The sequence below is a fragment of the Rosa rugosa genome, chromosome 6 (assembly GCF_958449725.1).
Source record: "Rosa rugosa chromosome 6, drRosRugo1.1, whole genome shotgun sequence".
In the NCBI taxonomy this organism is placed as follows: domain Eukaryota; kingdom Viridiplantae; phylum Streptophyta; class Magnoliopsida; order Rosales; family Rosaceae; genus Rosa; species Rosa rugosa.
Window position 1 is genome coordinate 3,524,281 of NC_084825.1, and position 18,590 is coordinate 3,542,870.

The window sequence follows — 18,590 nt, forward strand, 5'->3', positions numbered from 1 at the left end:
ACAGTGGTTGTGGACCTGTGGATACATAGATGCTCCAGCTGTTGTATGTACTTTATATCTAAAGATGCTAAGTCTTAATCTAAAGCAATCATGCTTCTGCTGAAGGTTGAATTTTCTTCGGAAGCTGTTTTTCTTTTCTTTTTTTTCTTTTTTTGATGACATGGGAAGCTGTTATATCCCGCTTCGTATTTTAGTTTGTTTGTAATCTCCTCACTAATAAAGAACTTGGAAATGGTCTAGTCTCCTGGTCACATCTTACAGTGAAGATAACCGTGAATCATCTACATTTTACTACTTTATCAAGCACTAGGTAGAAACCCGCGCAATGCTGCGGTTTGTTTTTTTTTTCGTTTTTCCGAGTTCCAACAAATGTTATTGGACATATGTATAATTGAAGCTGTTTCATGTATGTACACATTTCATGTATGATACTCTTAACCAAAGCTGTTCTCTATATACAAATAACAGAAGTGTTTAGTAATGTCTTGAGGAATTAGGTGTCTTGTTGGTCGTGTGGCTTGGGCCAGAATGTGGGATTTTAGGACGCTTTGATAGAACATGAGCATGATCCTGAGAAGCCACTTCCACCTTGATCTGGTGCTGCAAATCTAACAGCAGCAGTCTGTTGTTCACAGCTGGTGCACTCATCTCTAAAACGCCTAGGCCTTGTGTTCTGTGACCATTTGGAGCCACCGGGTAAGTTCTAGTTGCTGATATTATGGCTGCCAAAACTGAGAGAGAAATCAAAACTTTGATGGTGAAGAAGCAACATGGTTTCTGACCGAAGGTGTGCATGACAAATAGCCAGCAAGAATTGGTTTAGACCGAGAATCTGAGATAGTCAGGACAATAGGACACCATCAATCGAAGTTATATATGTGTACAATTGCATGCATTATGAACATGTGGTTATAGTGAAATGAAGCGTCACATATATTTGGGTGGGAACAAACCACAAATGAAAATTCATATCTTGTCCAATAATTTTTTTACCTCCACTTCCTCTGATGTAAACATTGGTCTGTAAAGTATAGAGCTTTCCCAAATGTAATCCTCAGAAACTTGATGAACACTGTTTGGAAGCTGCAACAAATTCAATCAGTTCATGATGAACACAATTACTTGATGCTTATAATCATATAAAATGTTACAGAAGATAGCTATTGGAATTGAGGAAAAAAAGAAGATAAACATACAAAGTAAAACAGAACGAAAATGAGGGTTTTCTTCACTACTTCTATGTTTCAAGTGAATTGGATTCACCAACAAAATTTCAGTACACAAAAGATAAACTTGCGCTGCTTAAAACTTAAAATTGCAACGATAAGATAGACTTTGTACCTCATTGAGATCAGTTAATCTTCTCTCCAAAGTAGAAGTACTCCTGTTTAGCCCCAACCTCTCAAGTTCAGCTTCAAACATTGCCTCTATTCTACTCATCGACTCTGAACTCATACAAACTCCACCATCATACTTGTCCATATTCTGTTCAGGAGATTTGTTCTAAATCAAACATCAGTAACGATCATCATGTGATCGTCCAGTGTGCCTTCACTCTGTAGTGTTTCCATGTTCCAAACAATAACCTACTAACATGAAAAAAGAGAGAGAGAGAGAGTCAGAATTACAGGAGAAGCTGAAAATGAATCTGAAAATTCAAAAATTTTGAAGAATTTTTGTTTTCCTATTTGCATATCCACAGTATTTGTTTAAACCAACCTTTAAGATAACATCACTTGCCTCAAACTCAGCATGTCCATGCAGTACAACCTTACATGCTTCGATGTGGTGCACAACATGCTTCCAATAGACATTGTCTACAAAATATCCTTATATGAAATGAGTTACCACTGATGTTGAAGACTCCGTCACCAAAATTACATATACGAAGTAGCTGAAAAAAAAAAGTGAAGATAGGTCTCAGTAAAAAGAAGAGAAGCCAGAAACCCAAAGTTACATGGCAGTTGTGAAAAAAAGTGATAAACCAGAAAAGCAAGAAGCAATACTCAGTATAAATACCCTACCATGTCTATACTAATTATATTGAAAATAAAAAATAAAAAATTTATAACTACTATGATTCATTGTCTATTGCTGTCCCAAGCTAACAAAGTAATTTGCCTTTTGGATTTTTGCAAGCTTCACTTGATCCAAATACAAAGACAGCAAATTGATATCTAAATCAGATAGACATTGATCTCTAAATCAGTAATAAAATATGGATATGCCTAGCAAGTTTCATTGTGATTGTCGTATACAATTTCAATTGGATTTGCAAACATTGAACTGCTTTCCTCTTTGCAAATTGACATCGCACACCACTAACATCTTTCTTATTCCCCATCTCGTCATAACATAGCACCATACTACATGGAGTTTAAGGAATCTAAGAGTTTAATTTGTTCGTGAGACAATCCCAAATCAATACGAAAAAGCAAAGTATTATCAACTGTTTCACAGACTCAAAACTTTATTCTTTCATATTAATTTGCACATAAGTATCATCAAATTGAGCACCACAAATTTCTTAGCCACACTTGGAAGCCCAAAATTAAGAGTGCCATTTTTTGGTAACCTATTTTGTCAAAAATTTTATGATACAATATCATCATGCTCTTGGTCACATCTGTACCTCACCTGCACAAATATACCTATACTTCTTCACTTCTTGAACTGTTTTGATATTTCTCATCTGAACCTCATCTTGTTGAATATTCTAGACCATGTGACTTTTGGGTTCTCCCATAGAGATAGTTATTGTCTCTACACATTCCTATGCAAGTTTCTTGAAGGATTCATGAATATGGAAGATTCATGAAGGAGTATTCATTAGAAGAGTTGAATGGAGCATTAATGAAGACATCTAGAGGGTTCCTCCTTAGCCTATATAAGGAGAGGTCATTTGCTCATTCTAATCATCAATCCAATCTCATCTTCATCCAAGTAGAGAGTGAAGAGTGTCCACTTCAAGTTGAGAGTGTTGTAGTTGTAAGGTAGCAAAACAAGTGAGAGAGAGAGTTTCCTTCAAGTAGTGTTCTTGAAGTTGTGTATCTCTTGTACCCATCTTATCATAGTGGAAGTTCTTGTTGTTGCTGCCCCGTGGACGTAGGCACCTTGCCGAACCACGTTATATCCGGTGTTCTCTTTCCATTACTTTTTTTATTTCTTTGCATATTATCCTTTTGTGGTTGGAGTTATTATTTCCATTCTATTAATTTTCCCAACAGTGGTATCAGAGCCCTTGGTTCGTGGGGGGCGTTAGAATGGAAGGTTCAAGGAGTACCATGATCCGACTCAACCACTCTAATTGGATTACATGGAAGCCGAGAATGGAGGATATTCTCTATTGCAAAGATTTGCATGAGCCAATCGAAGGAGAGGAGGCCAAGCCGGAAGAGACCTCGGATGCGAATTGGACGAAGATGAACCGCAAAGCCATTGGTCATATCCGCGAATGGGTGGATGATAGTGTATTCCACCATGTGTCCAATGAAACCAACGCACATGAATTGTGGTTGAAGTTGGAGTCCTTGTTTGAGAAGAAGACCGCTGCCAAGAAAGCATTTCTAATCAAGGAGCTTGTAAACATGAAGTACAAAGATGGTGTTAGAGTAACCGAGCACCTCAACAACTTCCAAAGTACAATCAATCAATTGGCCACGATGGACATGAAGATTGATGACGAGTTGCAAGCCTTATTGCTATTGGGATCGTTGCCGGACAATTGGGAAACCTTCGTTGTAACTGTAAGTAATTCCGCTTCAAATGGTGTATTGTCTATGGATAATGTTAAGAGTAACATGTTGAATGAAGAAACTAGAAGAAAATCTTCAAGCTCCGACAATACCCAAGTCTTTGTGGCGGACAATAGAGGAAGGAGCAAAAGTAGAGGTCCCAAAGGCCATGGAAGGAGTGTAAGCAGATCGAGGACAAGATTCAATGGAAAGTGTCATCATTGTGGTATTTTTGGCCACATGAAGAAGAATTGCAACAGGTTGAAGAAAGATCCAAAGGAGGGTCGAGATGGCAATACTTATCAACCGAAGGATGACACAAAAAACACTGCAGCTTCCGTGTCTCATGATGAATGTGAGTTCCTTTGTCTTGAAGGTGAATGTCTACATGTTGATGATTGTCCCGGTGTTGCATGGGTTGTTGATTCTGGAGCCTCTTTCCATGCTACTCCACACTTGGAGTACTTCACTACATACAAAGGTGGTGACTTTGGGATTGTGAAGATGGGCAACGATGGCTACTCCAAGATTTCAGGAATTGGAGATATTTATTTTGAGACCGATTTGGGCAACAAGCTTATGTTAAAAGATGTTAGACATGTTCCGGGTCTACGTCTCAATTTGATGTCAACCGGTGTGCTTGATCGAGAAGGGTTTCATCATCATGGAGGTGATCAAAAATGGAGGCTTACCAAGGGATCACTAGTAGTTGCTAGAGGGAAGATGTGTTGTACCCTCTACAAGACATATGGCAAGATATGCAAAGGAGAGTTGAATGTTGTAGACGATTCTTCTCCAAATTTATGGCACAAGCGGCTAGGCCACATAAGTGAGAAGGGATTGCAAGTTTTGGCAAAGAAGTCTCTAATTCCCTTTGCCAAAGGTACCTCACTTGACCCTTGTGATTATTGTTTATTTGGTAAGCAACATAAAGTTAGTTTCACAAGAACATTTACAAGGAAAGAAAATATATTAGACCTAGTACACTCAGATGTATGTGGCCCCATGGAAGTTGAATCACTAGGTCATAATAAATATTTTGTCACTTATATTGATGATGCTTCACGAAAGGTTTGGATTTATTTGTTGAAATCAAAAGACCAGGTGTTCCAAACTTTTAAGGAGTTCCATGCCATGGTAGAGAGGGGGACAGGAAGAACCCTCAAAAGTATCCGTAGTGACAATGGCGGAGAGTACACTTCGAACGAGTTCAGAGATTATTGTTCGAAGCATGGCATCAAACACAAGAAGACAATTCCTGGCACCCCACAACATAATGGTGTAGCAGAGAGGATGAACCACACCATTCTAGAAAAAGTGAGAAGCATGCTGAAGACGGCCAGCCTAGCAAAGGATTTTTGGGGTGAAGCAGTGACAACTGCATGTTACCTTATCAACCGAACACCATGTGTACCGTTGGGCTTGGAGACTCCCGAAGACGTGTGGACCGGTAAAAGCGCTTCATATTCCCACTTGAGGGTGTTTGGGTGCAAAGCATTTGCACATGTGCCAAAGGAGCAAAGGTCAAAGCTAGATGACAAGGCCATGCCATGCATCTTTCTTGGGTATGGCAATGAAGAGATGGGCTACCGGTTGTGGAATCCAAAGACCAAGAAATTATTCAGAAGCAGAGATGTGGTGTTCCATGAAGGTCAAACCATTGCGGATTTTGACAAAAAGGAAGTAGAAAATGCAGACCGCCTCATTTACGATTCATCACCGCTTCTACAAGAACCTAGTGACAAAACTCAAGATATGGTAAATGAAGATGTTCCTGATATGACAGAAGTAGAAGCAGAAGCAGCAGAACCTGAAGATAATGATCAGGAGGATCATGATCAGGGGGAGCCTAATCAGGGGGAGCAGCCAGAAAATGCCCAAGTACCAGTTCGAAGATCCAACAGAATGCCAAAGCCAAATACCAAGTATCCTTCTTCACAGTATATTTTGGTCACTAGTGATGGAGATGATCCATATTCCAGATACATTCTGTTGACAAATGATGGAGAGCCTGAATGCTTTGAGGAGGCAAAGACTCATGCAGACAGTGATAAGTGGATGTTGGCAATGAAGTCTGAGATGGAGTCCTTATTGAAGAATGGCACCTATGAGTTGGTGGAGCTTCCTAAAGGCAGAAAAGCACTCAAAAATAAATGGGTGTTCAAGTTGAAGAGAGATGAGAATGAACAGTTGACAAAGTTCAAGGCTCGCTTGGTTGTGAAAGGTTTTGGGCAGAAGGAAGGAGTAGATTTTGACGAGATCTTCTCACCAGTTGTCAAGATGACTTCTATTAGAGTTATTTTGGGCATGGCAGCTAGCATGGATCTTGAGATGGAGCAGTTAGATGTGAAAACGGCATTTCTTCATGGTGATTTGGAAGAAGAAATATACATGGAGCAACCAAAAGGTTTCGAAGTTGAGGGAAAGGAGAACATGGTTTGCAAGTTGAAGAAAAGTTTATATGGGCTTAAGCAAGCGCCAAGGCAATGGTACAAGAAATTTGACTCATTCATGATGGGTCATGGGTACAAGAGAACTGATGCAGATCCATGTGTGTATATTCAACAGTTTACTGGAGGTAACTTCATAATTTTGTTGCTCTATGTTGATGATATGTTGATAGTGGGCCAAGACGTTTCTATGATTCGCAAGTTGAAAGCAGATTTATCAACGTCATTTGATATGAAAGACTTAGGGCCAGCTAAGTAGATTTTGGGCATGGAGATTACTCGTGACAGGCAAACGAAGAAATTATGGCTGTCACAGGAGAGGTATGTTGAACGGGTGCTTGAAAGGTTCAACATGAAAGAAGCTAAGCCAGTAAGCTCACCTCTAGGCAATCATTTCAAGTTAAGCAGATTATTATGCCCAACTACACAAGTGGAGAAGGACAAGATGACAGGTATCCCTTATTCATCAGCTGTTGGTAGTCTTATGTATGCCATGGTATGCACTCGCCCAGATATTGCACATGCAGTTGGTGTTGTTAGTAGATATCTTTCTAACCCTGGAAGAGAGCATTGGGAAGCTGTTAAGTGGATACTTAAATATTTGAGGGGCACCTCAAAGTTATGTTTGTGTTTTGGTGGATCAGGACGGATCTTGGAAGGTTTCACAGATGCAGATTTGGCAGGAGACCTTGATAATAGAAAGTCCACTTCTGGATACTTATTTACATTTTCTGGGGGAGCTGTGTCATGGCAGTCCAAGTTACAGAAGTGTGTTGCTTTATCCACCACAGAATCTGAGTACATAGCAGCAAATGAAGCAGGCAAGGAAATGTTATGGCTGCAAAGGTTCGTTCAAGAGTTGGGTGTGAAGCAAGAAAATTATGTGGTGCATTGTGATAGTCAGAGTGCTATTCACTTGAGCAAAAATTCAGTGTATCACCCCCGCACTAAGCACATTGATCATCGTTATCATTGGATTCGAGATGCAGTGTCAAAGAAGTTTTTCCAATTGAGAAAAATTCACACCAACAAGAATATTTCAGATATGTTGACTAAAGTTGTTCCCAAGCAGAAGCTGGAGTTTTGCATTAAGGCTGCTGGGATGGACTTCCATTGAGAAGTCATGGTACCCATGGTCTAGAGGGGGAGATTGTTGAATATTCTAGACCATGTGACTTTTGGGTTCTCCCATAGAGATAGTTATTGTCTCTACACATTCCTATGCAAGTTTCTTGAAGGATTCATGAATATGGAAGATTCATGAAGGAGTATTCATTAGAAGAGTTGAATGGAGCATTAATGAAGACATCTAGAGGGTTCCTCCTTAGCCTATATAAGGAGAGGTCATTTGCTCATTCTAATCATCAATCCAATCTCATCTTCATCCAAGTAGAGAGTGAAGAGTGTCCACTTCAAGTTGAGAGTGTTGTAGTTGTAAGGTAGCAAAACAAGTGAGAGAGAGAGTTTCCTTCAAGTAGTGTTCTTGAAGTTGTGTATCTCTTGTACCCATCTTATCATAGTGGAAGTTCTTGTTGTTGCTGCCCCGTGGACGTAGGCACCTTGCCGAACCACGTTATATCCGGTGTTCTCTTTCCATTACTTTTTTTATTTCTTTGCATATTATCCTTTTGTGGTTGGAGTTATTATTTCCATTCTATTAATTTTCCCAACACATCTATCACCATTATGTCTGAGCTCTCATAACCTGTTCCACCACACAGCTTTATCAGTCAGAAATTTCAGAATCAAACATAAATGAGCAAGAATCCAAAGCTTTACCCAATGAGCTATTCTAGAACTCATACTTCAATTTTCCAATTTTGAATCGAATTGTGAAGTGGATAACACTGAAATCACTTGTAAAATCCATTACTGTGTTGCGATCTAACAGAAGTTACTTAGAGCTATCTTCAATAAACAAAGAAAATGTTATACAGATTACAGCCTACTAAATAGTTGTAAAAATCTTTGACCAGTTTCTTTACTCTGACTTCTTACTAACTAAATAAAGAATGAGCAAACTTTGGCACATTAAATTCTGTATACAAATGACTTCAGTGTTGGTGTAAGTAGTAGCCAGAGGCCATAAATGGTCAGAACTTGAGGTAGAGACTCAGAATATAAGCATTTGTAGAGCACATGTATAAGCATGAAAGAAGAAAGTTAAATCTCAAACACATATAAATGGAGAGAGAAAAGCATTACCTCTTTTTCAAGCACAGTTGTTATTTTTAACTACCTCTAAACACTCATTCCTTGTCCGGGCAGAATTTGCAACAGTGACTCCTGCAACCACATTGAAACTATGAGGAATTGAATCCATTTAGCCCCGTTAAAAGAAACATTACCCTGAAAATAATCAAATACAATCAATGCAGATGTTGATACATAAAAAAGCACACAGCAGAGCAAATTCCAGTCATGCAAGTACCAAAAAGCTCACAAGATTTTTTTTTTTTTTTTTGGAGCTTCAATATTTGAATATACCAATGTTCATTTTTTGCAATCAACCGCCATTGGCCTCCACACAATTCCGCGCACAAACTGAGTTAGATAGAGCAAATTAAAGTCTTAAGCAAATCCCAATTACAAAAAAAATGACCAATTATTTAGCTAGTTATCTACATTTTGACTATTACTTAAAGCAGCATGTCTAATCTTACAGGATACTCATAATTGAAACCCAACTCATGCGGTGCATCACATCCTGTAATATTTGGATAATACTTGTGGCAACCAATACCTGCACGCCAATGATTAGCTATATCATGGCAACCAATACCTGTATACAGTGATGAGTAATTGCGAACAAAGATACCAACATTACATGCAGACAATGAAACAGAAAATCCGTCCATGAAATTTACCAATTTCCATAAATGAATCTTATTTCAGCAGAGAAGCTGTAACAAAATGTAATTCGAAAGCAGAAATTTAGCAGACTCATAAGCAATTACTACTAATCCAGAATGCAAGCAATAAACAGAACTGAAAACACGCAACGCAAGAAGATGTGGTAGCTTTCTTGAGCAGGCATACCTGGTATGTAAGCTTTGACGAACTTCTTGCCGAGGATGAAGGATTTGTTGTTTAGAGAAGCTGCTCTATGATACTGGTATAGAGATTTAGAATGATAGGATGGAAGCGGTGTGATTGAAGTAGTTGCCCTTCCTCAACGCTTTTTCTGAGGCACCTTGAGGAAGGGCACCAATGAAAACTTCAGAGCCATGAGGAGGAAGGGCAAGCAGTTGAGCCTGATTCTCTTTTTCCTCCTCTTCATCTTCTACCAATTCACCACCGTTTTCGCTTCCATATGATTCTAGAGAATCTAGCAAACAATCAAATGCATCATCACTAACAATCAAATGCAAAATGAACTATCAGATTGTAGAAGGAAACTGGAAACAAAAAATGGATCCAATTTTGACCAGAATTGACTAATATTGAAAGTTGATGGTTTGTTTAGTAGAGAAAAGTTAGTTTATATGCAAATTAGAAAATGAAGAATCAGAAGCCACAACATTTTCAGCTAAAGGTTGGTAAGTCAAAGGTTTATACTTTCATTACCAAACTTTGTCAGCTAAAGGTTTGTATTTTCTTCTCATCTCTGGAATCAAACATGGAACTTTTTGAATTCAGTCCATTACCGAACTACAGAAACCCATAATCCAACAATAAGCAAATTTCACCAATTCGACTCTAAAAATAGACCAAGTTCAGAAACCACAATACAACAGATATCTGCTTTATTTCTTCAAATTCCCTTCAAGCCTCTCAATTTTAGTGAGAAAAGACTCATCTTTGGTCAGCCCGGACACACAACCCATTTTAACTAACAACAGAAACCCCATTTCTTCATATTCTCATCAATCCCCTCAATTTACATGAGAAAATAATCAATCTTTACTCAGTCCCCAACTCAAGAGTTGAAGAATCAATCTTTGGTCAGCATGGCACAGCCCATTGTAACCAACAACAGAAACCCAATTACTCAAGAAAATTTCATTTAGATTCTAAAAACAAATCCAAATTCAAAAATCCGAATCAAAGTGCTCAAACTATATTAGACAAGACTAACCGAACAACAAAGTAGAGAAGCAAAATATGAAAGACTAGGGTATGCAGACTAAGGAGAATCATTCACTCTACATACCTCAGTTAGTTTGTTTCAATACTGCGTCAACCCTCTCTGAAAATCCATAAGCCTCAAAATGAATTACAATCTCAACAACGCCTGCATGACCCAAATTCAAAATCAGTGACATGCAAAGATTCAGAATGAGTCTGAAGAAATTCTATTAAAAAAAAAAAAAAAGCTGAATATCTGTTGAGGGAACAACCTCTCTGTCTTTCCCTCTCTATCAATCCAACAATTCTCTCCACCTCTCTGTCTCTCTTATGATTTGCAGTAAGAGTTCTTTATATTGTCATATAAACAGCCCCATGATTGCAATCTATGAAATACCAAAAAGCACTATTACTATGTAGTGGCGAGTGAATTTCCAAATGGAGCTATACAAGATAATTGTTCTTTTATTTCTTTGGTCGAACTTACATAAAATTGTAGATGCTCCTGTAAACACAGCACACCGAACACAGTAAGTAAGTTGATGCAAAACTTGAAGCAATTCCTAATTGAGATAATCCCAGGCACCTCTAATTCTTGATTGATGTAACAAATAGCTTCACTGTTTATGCAACCGCCTGTCTCAACCTTCATAAACTAACCACAAAAAAAAAAAAAATTGGTTAATGCTGGAGATAAAATTAAAGAAAACTGGACAGGAATATACACGTTTTAATCTCTTTAGAAGTCACTGAATAGAGTTATATGGTTTGCACAACAACAATCCCTTCACATTTGGGTTCTATGTATCACCATTGTTTATGAAACCTAAAAATCAGAGTAAACTTTTTTTTTTCCTTTTTCCTCCTGCAAATATTGTAAAATGAGCGGAGTTCTTCAAGCTCTAGCAAATGGAATAAACCTTGTTTTCAAACAAAATATTCTTTCTCCATCGAACTCGAGAGTGAGAAGGAAGAGCCAAAAAGTAGTCTTTTGTCACTGGTTTATGTTATACTGAATGAGCAAATATATAATCCAAGGATCAAATCACGAAACATAAACACACACATGAACCAATATGAATATGAACTAGTGCTACATGGTTTGAGCATAATACCTGCTTCTTGAATTGAAGACATCTTGAGTTGTTTCTTGAATAATCACGTGTAGTTACTCAGGTCAAGGTCTTCTGCTCTTCTCTAATCTCAAGCTCCTTCAATGGGGCAGGACTTATGCTTATTGTTGTAGAGAGAACAGGGACCCCAAGCACTTAATTTATATTAGATGATTAATCCTAAGAATCCTCCCATAAAGATATTTCTTAAGAATCAAGTCATCCCAATAAGTGTCCTAATGTATCATTGATTTGCAGATTTCCTTGTAATCTAAGTAATGAATCCCTAACCAATAAAGCTTGATATATTTAGCTTATTTGGTCTCTAGGTATAGTACTCCTCTTATATCTCCTATTAATTAGAATATCGTTTTATCTAGGACAGTTTACTTGATCATAGATAATGATGAGTTCACTTCAAGTTCTAACAATCTCCCACTTGAACCATCATAGTCTATGCACTGTACTGAACCAAAACTTATTCCAACAATAGCTAAAGTGTGCACTGAGATACAAGCGTACTTAGATTCATTCAATTCAGTCAAAACACAGCAACCAATACTGAATCCAGAAATAAGCAAGTTCAAAAGAGCAAGCTTGTTCAAGACCACAAGTAAAAGCTACTGCATTTCACATGAACTATTTTAACTTCCTGATATGATACAATCAAGCAACAAAATATATCATTCTGCAGACATTGCTTGACAACAGTCCAAACTTAATCATTTTGACTATCAAAACATAATGCAAACATATTTAACCAAACACCAGTGGATTGCAGTTTGCTTCCAGACTGAATATATGCATATACCAATCCACCTGATCAAAGAACTGGTAAAATAACAGCAACCTCAATATTCAAAATAAAAGAATGAATAAATAAGCTGTAAATATCACTTGAATAATACCTCAATTTCATTAATTCCAAAATACAGTACAATCAATTTCTGTTACATAACTAAACACAGAAATTTAAAACTGAGCCAAATAAAAACTAACTTAAAACAATTTTCTTAAAACATTTTGCTCCCACTGAACTCAAGCATCACTCAGGCTCGACAAAATCCCCATGTTCTTAGAATGTTCTTTAAAAACTGCAACTGACAAGGCTTTTGTAAATGGATCTGCTAGCTGATCTTCAGTCTTGATTCCAGAAATCTCAACTTCTCCATCTTTCACTCTCTTCCTGATGCTATAAAACTTTAAGTCTATGTGCTTGGAATTATTTGACCTCTTGCTATTCTTACTGAAAAATACTGCAGCTTCATTATCACAGAATACCTTCAATTTCCCATCAACAAGTTCACTTAACACTTTAGTCTCTAAAATAAAATTTCTGATCCACAGTCCTTCACATACACCTTCATATATAGCAATCATCTCTGCCTGCATTGTGGAAGTAGCTATTAAAGACTGTTTCATTGTCTTCCAAGCTACTGCTCCACCTGCAAGCATGTACACATAGCCACAAGTGGACTTCATAGATGCAGGATAGTTTCCAGCAAAATCAGAATCTGTAAAGCCAACCAGTTCTAGTCTATTCACACGTTTATACACCAGCATATGATTTTTGGTTCTTTGCAGATACCTCAAAACTTTCTTGCCAGCTGTCCAATGTTCATGTCCAGGATTTGACTGAAATCTGGACAACATTCCAACTGAAAATGACAGGTCTGGCCTTGTACAGACTTGTGCGTCTGGCCTTGTACAGACTTGTGCATACATTAGACTCCCTACTAGCCTGGCATATGGTATCGACTCCATTTCAGTTTTCTCAATATCAGTTTTAGGACACTGATTCTTTGTTAGCTTATCTCCCTTAGACATTGGTACTTCACCATTAGCACAGGTTTCCATTCCAAATCTTTTAAGGATCTTCGAAATGTAACTTTGTTGAGACAATCCCAACAGTCCCTGCTTCCTATCTCTCTTAATCTCAATTCCTAGTACATATGATGCTTCTTCTAGATCTTTCATGTCAAAGTTCTTTGATAGGAAAGCTTTAGTATCTTTTAGCAATTTAATATTGCTGCTAGCAAGGAGAATATCATCTACATACAAGATAAGAAAGATAAAATTATTTCCAACTACTCTGAGATAAACACATTCATCAACAAGATTTTCTGTAAAACCAAAAGATGAAATTACTGAGTCAAATTTCTTATACCATTGCCTACTAGCTTGTTTGAGTCCATAAATAGATTTCTTAAGTTTACAGACCATGCTTTCTTTTCCTGGTTCAATAAAACCTTCAGGTTGTGCCATGAAGATCTCCTCCTCCAGCTCCCCATTTAGGAAAGCCGTTTTTACATCCATTTGATGTAACTCCATATCATAATGAGCTACTAGAGCCATTATGATTCTAAAGGAATCTTTAGTTGAAACAGGTGAGAAGGTTTCTGTAAAATCTATTCCTTCCTTTTGTGTAAAACCCTTAGCAACTAGTCTAGCTTTATGTCTCTCTATGTTACCTCCTGCATCTCTTTTGGTTTTAAAAATCCACTTGCAGCCAACAGGTTTTTGATTTTCTTTTGGCCTCACGAGTTCCCACACTCCATTCTTGTACATGGAATCAAGCTCTGCAATCATAGCTTGAGTCCATGCACCAGAGTCTTCACTTCCAATTGCTTGTTTGAAAGAGGTGGGATCATTGTCATCTGACAATGTGGCTTCTACTTCATTAATAAACTTCATAAATGTCACCTTCACCACCATATTTTGGTTTTCTGGCTCTTTGGGATCTTCTAGGTTCCTGAACTGGATTTTGAGCTGGCTCTTGCTCAGGTTGTGGTTCAAGTTCAGGTTGAGGTTCAGCTGCCGGTTCAAAAACAATTTCAGGTCCAGCCATTTCCAAATCTAAGTTTCCTGGTTCTAAGATCACATTATCTTCATTTGGGACTGAATTTTGATCTAGGTCTTCTACTGTATCCAAGCTTAATGAACTTCCTTGACTGCTAGGCATAACTGCAACATTATCCACATTTTCTGCAACTTCTTCAAAATCAGAAGACAAATCTTCAAAAATTGTATTGCAGACACTTTCACTTAAGAATTTAACTTGGTGTGTCTAAAAAATTCTAGGTGAATGATGTGATGCATAGAGTCTATAACCCTTTGATTTTTCACAGTAACCTATAAAATGACAACTCACAGATTTTGGATCGAGTTTACTTAAATTTGGATTGTAAATTCTTGCCTCAGCTTTACAACCCCATACATGGCAGTGATGTAAACTAGGTTGCCTACCACACCACATTTCGAATGGTGTTTTATCCAAAGATTTGCTTGGGGACCTGTTGCAAAGATAGTTTGCAATTTTCAAGGCTTCTCCCCAAAGCATTTTAGGCAATCCAGAAGTACACATCATACTTCTTACCATATTCAATAGAGTTCTATTTTTCCTCTCAGCTACACCGTTTTGTTGGGGATTATATGGTGTTGTATACTGAGCCTTTATGCCTACTTCTTGTAGATATAAAGCAAATGGACCCTTTTGTTGTCCTTGCTCAGTATATTTGCCATAAAACTCTCCCCCCCTATCAGACCTCACAATTTTAATTTTCAAATCCAACTGGTGTTCAACCTCAGTTTTGAAAATTTTAAAAGCCTTAAGTGATTGTGATTTTTCTGATAACAGGGATATGTAACAATATCTGGAAAAATCATCTATGAATGTGATAAAATAAACGTTTCCACATATAGTTCTATGTCTGAATGGTCCACAAATATCTGTGTGTATCAATTCTAACAGTTTCTTGCTTCTGTTAGCATCTTTCTTTCTTAAGTTTGTCATTTTTCCTTTAAAGCATTCAATACAGTTCTCAAGATCAGTAAAATTCAATTCTGGCAGTGTTTTATTCTTAACAAGTGTTTGCAATCTATCTTTTGAAATGTGGCCTAGTCTCCTGTGCCATAAATATGCTGATTTTTCATCATGTAAGATTCTTTTAACACCAGTAATGATGTTAATGCTTGATGTGTTATTACTGTTTTCAACAAGTAAAGTTTCTTGTTGAGGCAATGAACAATTCAATTTCAAATAGTCATTTATCATAACACCAGAACCAAACACTGAATAATCATTAAGCAAATAAATCAAGAGAACTCTTAAAAAAATTTATTCCACTAGAACCAATGTAAAAGTTACATCCATTCTTGACCAAAAGACTAACAGAAAGCAAATTCCTCTTAATTGAGGGAATGTAATAAACACAATCTAAAACCAGAAAATTTCCTAATCCCAAATCTAATCTTAATGTCCCTACTGCCTTCACTGCAACCCTCATTCCATTGCCAACGCAGATGTTGACTTCATCACTTCTTGGTTTCCTCTTCTTTATGAATCCCTGCAATGAATTTGTAATATGTAAGGGACTGCCAGAGTCTAACCAATATGAATGAGGTTCTATGTTAACAAAATTAACTTCTAAAGAAAAAGTTTCTAAAAGATTAGTAGAATTAATCTTACCCTTTTTCACAAGCCATGCTTTAAATCCTGAACAGTCCTTCTTCATGTGTCCTATTTTCTTACAAAAATAGCACTTGAACTTGAAAGGCTTATTGGCTTTTGCTGCAGTGTTTCCAGATGGCTTAGTAATGGTCTTAGTGGCTTTAAGCTTATTCTTCTTCCACTTTGGCTTTTCTACTAGGTTTATCGCAGTTGCAGGTTCCTTTTCTTTCTTCATCCTCTCTTCCTCATCAACACAAATAGAGATCAGCTCATCTACGGTCCAGGTTCCCTTCTGAGAGTTATAACTGGTTCTAAGTCCACTGAAACTGCTAGGTAAGGAATGCAGTGCAACATGCACCACCTGGTCATCATTGACTCCCATAAGTAGCTCTCTAAGCCTAGCATTTATGTTGATAAGCTTCAATAGGTGCTCTCTAACTCCCCCAGTACCACTGTACCTAAGATCATGGAAAGCCTTAGATAGTCTTGCAGCTTCAGCTTTTTCACTCTCCTTAAATTTTCTTTCTATTGCCTCCATATAGTCAGTGGCTAATTCAGGCTCCTCAATACTACCTCTCACTGTGTCAGACATGGTATTCCTTATAACATTTTTGGCCATCCTATTTGCCCTATACCAAGCTCTAGCCTCCTTTCTATCCTCTGCAGTACTTTCTTCAGTTAAGGGTTCTGGTTGGTCATCAGTGAAACAAAGATCCATATTTTCATGCATCATCAAATAGTGTTCCAGAGAACTCTTCCAAGCTCTAAAATTAGTGCCATTCAGAATCAGAACATTGTTCAAATTCATGTAAAGATTTCCTAGGGAGCAAAAACAAGAAAAATAATGTAAGTTTTAGTTTCAAAAATAAAACTGAAAATCTTGACATAAACCATTCTGCACATTAAGTGTTATTTCTTAAGCAGTTCATAAAACACATAGCAGAACAATGTCAGAGATCAAAAGCAAACTAAACACCCCAATATCAATATCAGGCAACACTTTTATAGCAGAAACAAGATATTCTGAAGTTTCTTGATCATTGGACCACATTAATAAGTGAGTTCAAGTTATATTAAAGACAGTCATCATCTTAGTGACAGAAGAAAAGTCTTTAAAATCCATATATGAACTCAAAAACATGTACAATGCTGTTTTACAATTTAAATTTCATAATTCAAAAGCTTCTTTGGAAGACATAATTTATATGATTTAAAGAGTAAAACACAAACTGGTCATTCTTAACTTAATGAGTTCCTTGTAAATATTAACAGAAAATTGCTTTGTGCAACATGTATCTACTAATATTTACTGAAAAACACAGACCCCAGTGAGGTTTCAAAACATATTTCAATCCAAAACAATTTTGGTCACTGTATTGATAACCTGCAATTTTCTTAAAGAACGCAGAACACACACATAGGGAGATCTTAATTCTAATCATACACGTCATATTTCAATTGCAGGTATAGATTCCTCACAGCATATCAAAAACACAATCTTCAATATATGTTCACAGATATACGAGCATTCGATTTAAGAATCACTCAATCACATAACAACCATAGTATGTAAATTTCATCCGGTCACCATCTACTCTAGCCTAGGTGCACGCCGGGAATGCTTCTAGTGTTCTTGTGCTTCAACATAGATAAAAAATACTTTGAATCGAAATAAAATTTCCAGAAAAGCCTAACCTTGAATCCTTACAATTTTCTGCATAATTGTTAGCGGAAGCATGAATCTTTTAAAAAACAGCAAGCAATCAATTCGGCTTCTTAATCCGCAGTGATTGGAGTCACGAATTCCATAGAGGACATAAACGTCCTCTGCGCTTTCAATCCCAGACCAAGAACCCTAATTCCCAAATCGTATATAACCGTTAGAGTATAACGGTCATCTGCAGAGGGATTCTGAATGAAGTTTGGGTCCGGGGCAGCGCCTGCGGGTTTTGGGCCGAAAAGATTTCTTAAATTTGGCCCACTCGTGGCCTGTTTCTTTAGCAAGGCTTAGGTTTGAAATATTGTAATTTTTCTGAAAATAAAACTTTGGTTCTTCTAAATTTTGATTAATCAAAACGATTTATGTTTGTGAAAACCTTTTAGCTCTGATACCAATTGTTATACTGAATGAGCAAATATATAATCCAAGGATCAAATCACGAAACATAAACACACACATGAACCAATATGAATATGAACTAGTGCTACATGGTTTGAGCATAATACCTGATTCTTGAATTGAAGACATCTTGAGTTGTTTCTTGAATAATCACGTGTAGTTACTCAAGTCAAGGTCTTCTGCTCTTCTCTAATCTCAAGCTCCTTCAATGGGGCAGGACTTATGCTTATTGTTGTAGAGAGAACAGGGACCCCAAGCACTTAATTTATATTAGATGATTAATCCTAAGAATCCTCCCATAAAGATATTTCTTAAGAATCAAGTCATCCCAATAAGTGTCCTAATGTATCACTGATTTGCAGATTTCCTTGTAATCTAAGTAATGAATCCCTAACCAATAAAGCTTGATATATTTAGCTTATTTGGTCTCTAGGTATAGTACTCCTCTTATATCTCCTATTAATTAGAATATCGTTTTATCTAGGACAGTTTACTTGATCATAGATAATGATGAGTTCACTTCAAGTTCTAACAGTTTATATAAGCAAAATGAGGTAGAGGAAATAACAACTATGATTAAAGTGATATGAATATTGACCGATTCAGAAAAGAGGTAAGAGGAAGGAGTCACCTTCAATTCGTGGAATATGAGAAATC

At 37.2% G+C, this 18,590-nt stretch overlaps 1 protein-coding gene across 2 annotated transcripts; it reads right to left on the reverse strand.

The window, feature by feature from the left end:
• Window positions 1-343: 343 nt before the first annotated feature.
• LOC133717069 (uncharacterized) lies at window positions 344-2,026 on the reverse strand. 2 transcript variants are annotated; one of them, XM_062143704.1, is made up of 4 exons: window positions 1,720-2,026; window positions 1,342-1,586; window positions 994-1,083; window positions 344-832 (listed from the first exon to the last, which is right to left on the reverse strand). In XM_062143704.1, the coding sequence occupies exons 2-4, from the start codon at window positions 1,480-1,482 to the stop codon at window positions 704-706; spliced, it is 360 nt and encodes a 119-aa protein (XP_061999688.1). In that variant the 5' UTR covers window positions 1,483-1,586; window positions 1,720-2,026; the 3' UTR covers window positions 344-703. The 2 variants fall into 2 exon arrangements, with proteins under 2 accessions (XP_061999688.1, XP_061999686.1); XM_062143702.1 differs by having other exon boundaries at window positions 1,342-1,589.
• Window positions 2,027-18,590: the final 16,564 nt, after the last annotated feature.

Excerpts from the sequence above, each read along its gene's own strand:
- LOC133717069 (XM_062143704.1), bottom strand. The coding sequence starts at position 1,482 with ATGGACAAGTATGATGGTGGAGTTTGTATGAGTTCAGAGTCGATGAGT. Across the intron at positions 1,084-1,341 it reads GATTAACTGATCTCAATGAG|CTTCCAAACAGTGTTCATCA; the intron begins GTACAAAGTCTA and ends AATTTGTTGCAG. Across the intron at positions 833-993 it reads TTACATCAGAGGAAGTGGAG|ATTCTCGGTCTAAACCAATT; the intron begins GTAAAAAAATTA and ends TGACTATCTCAG.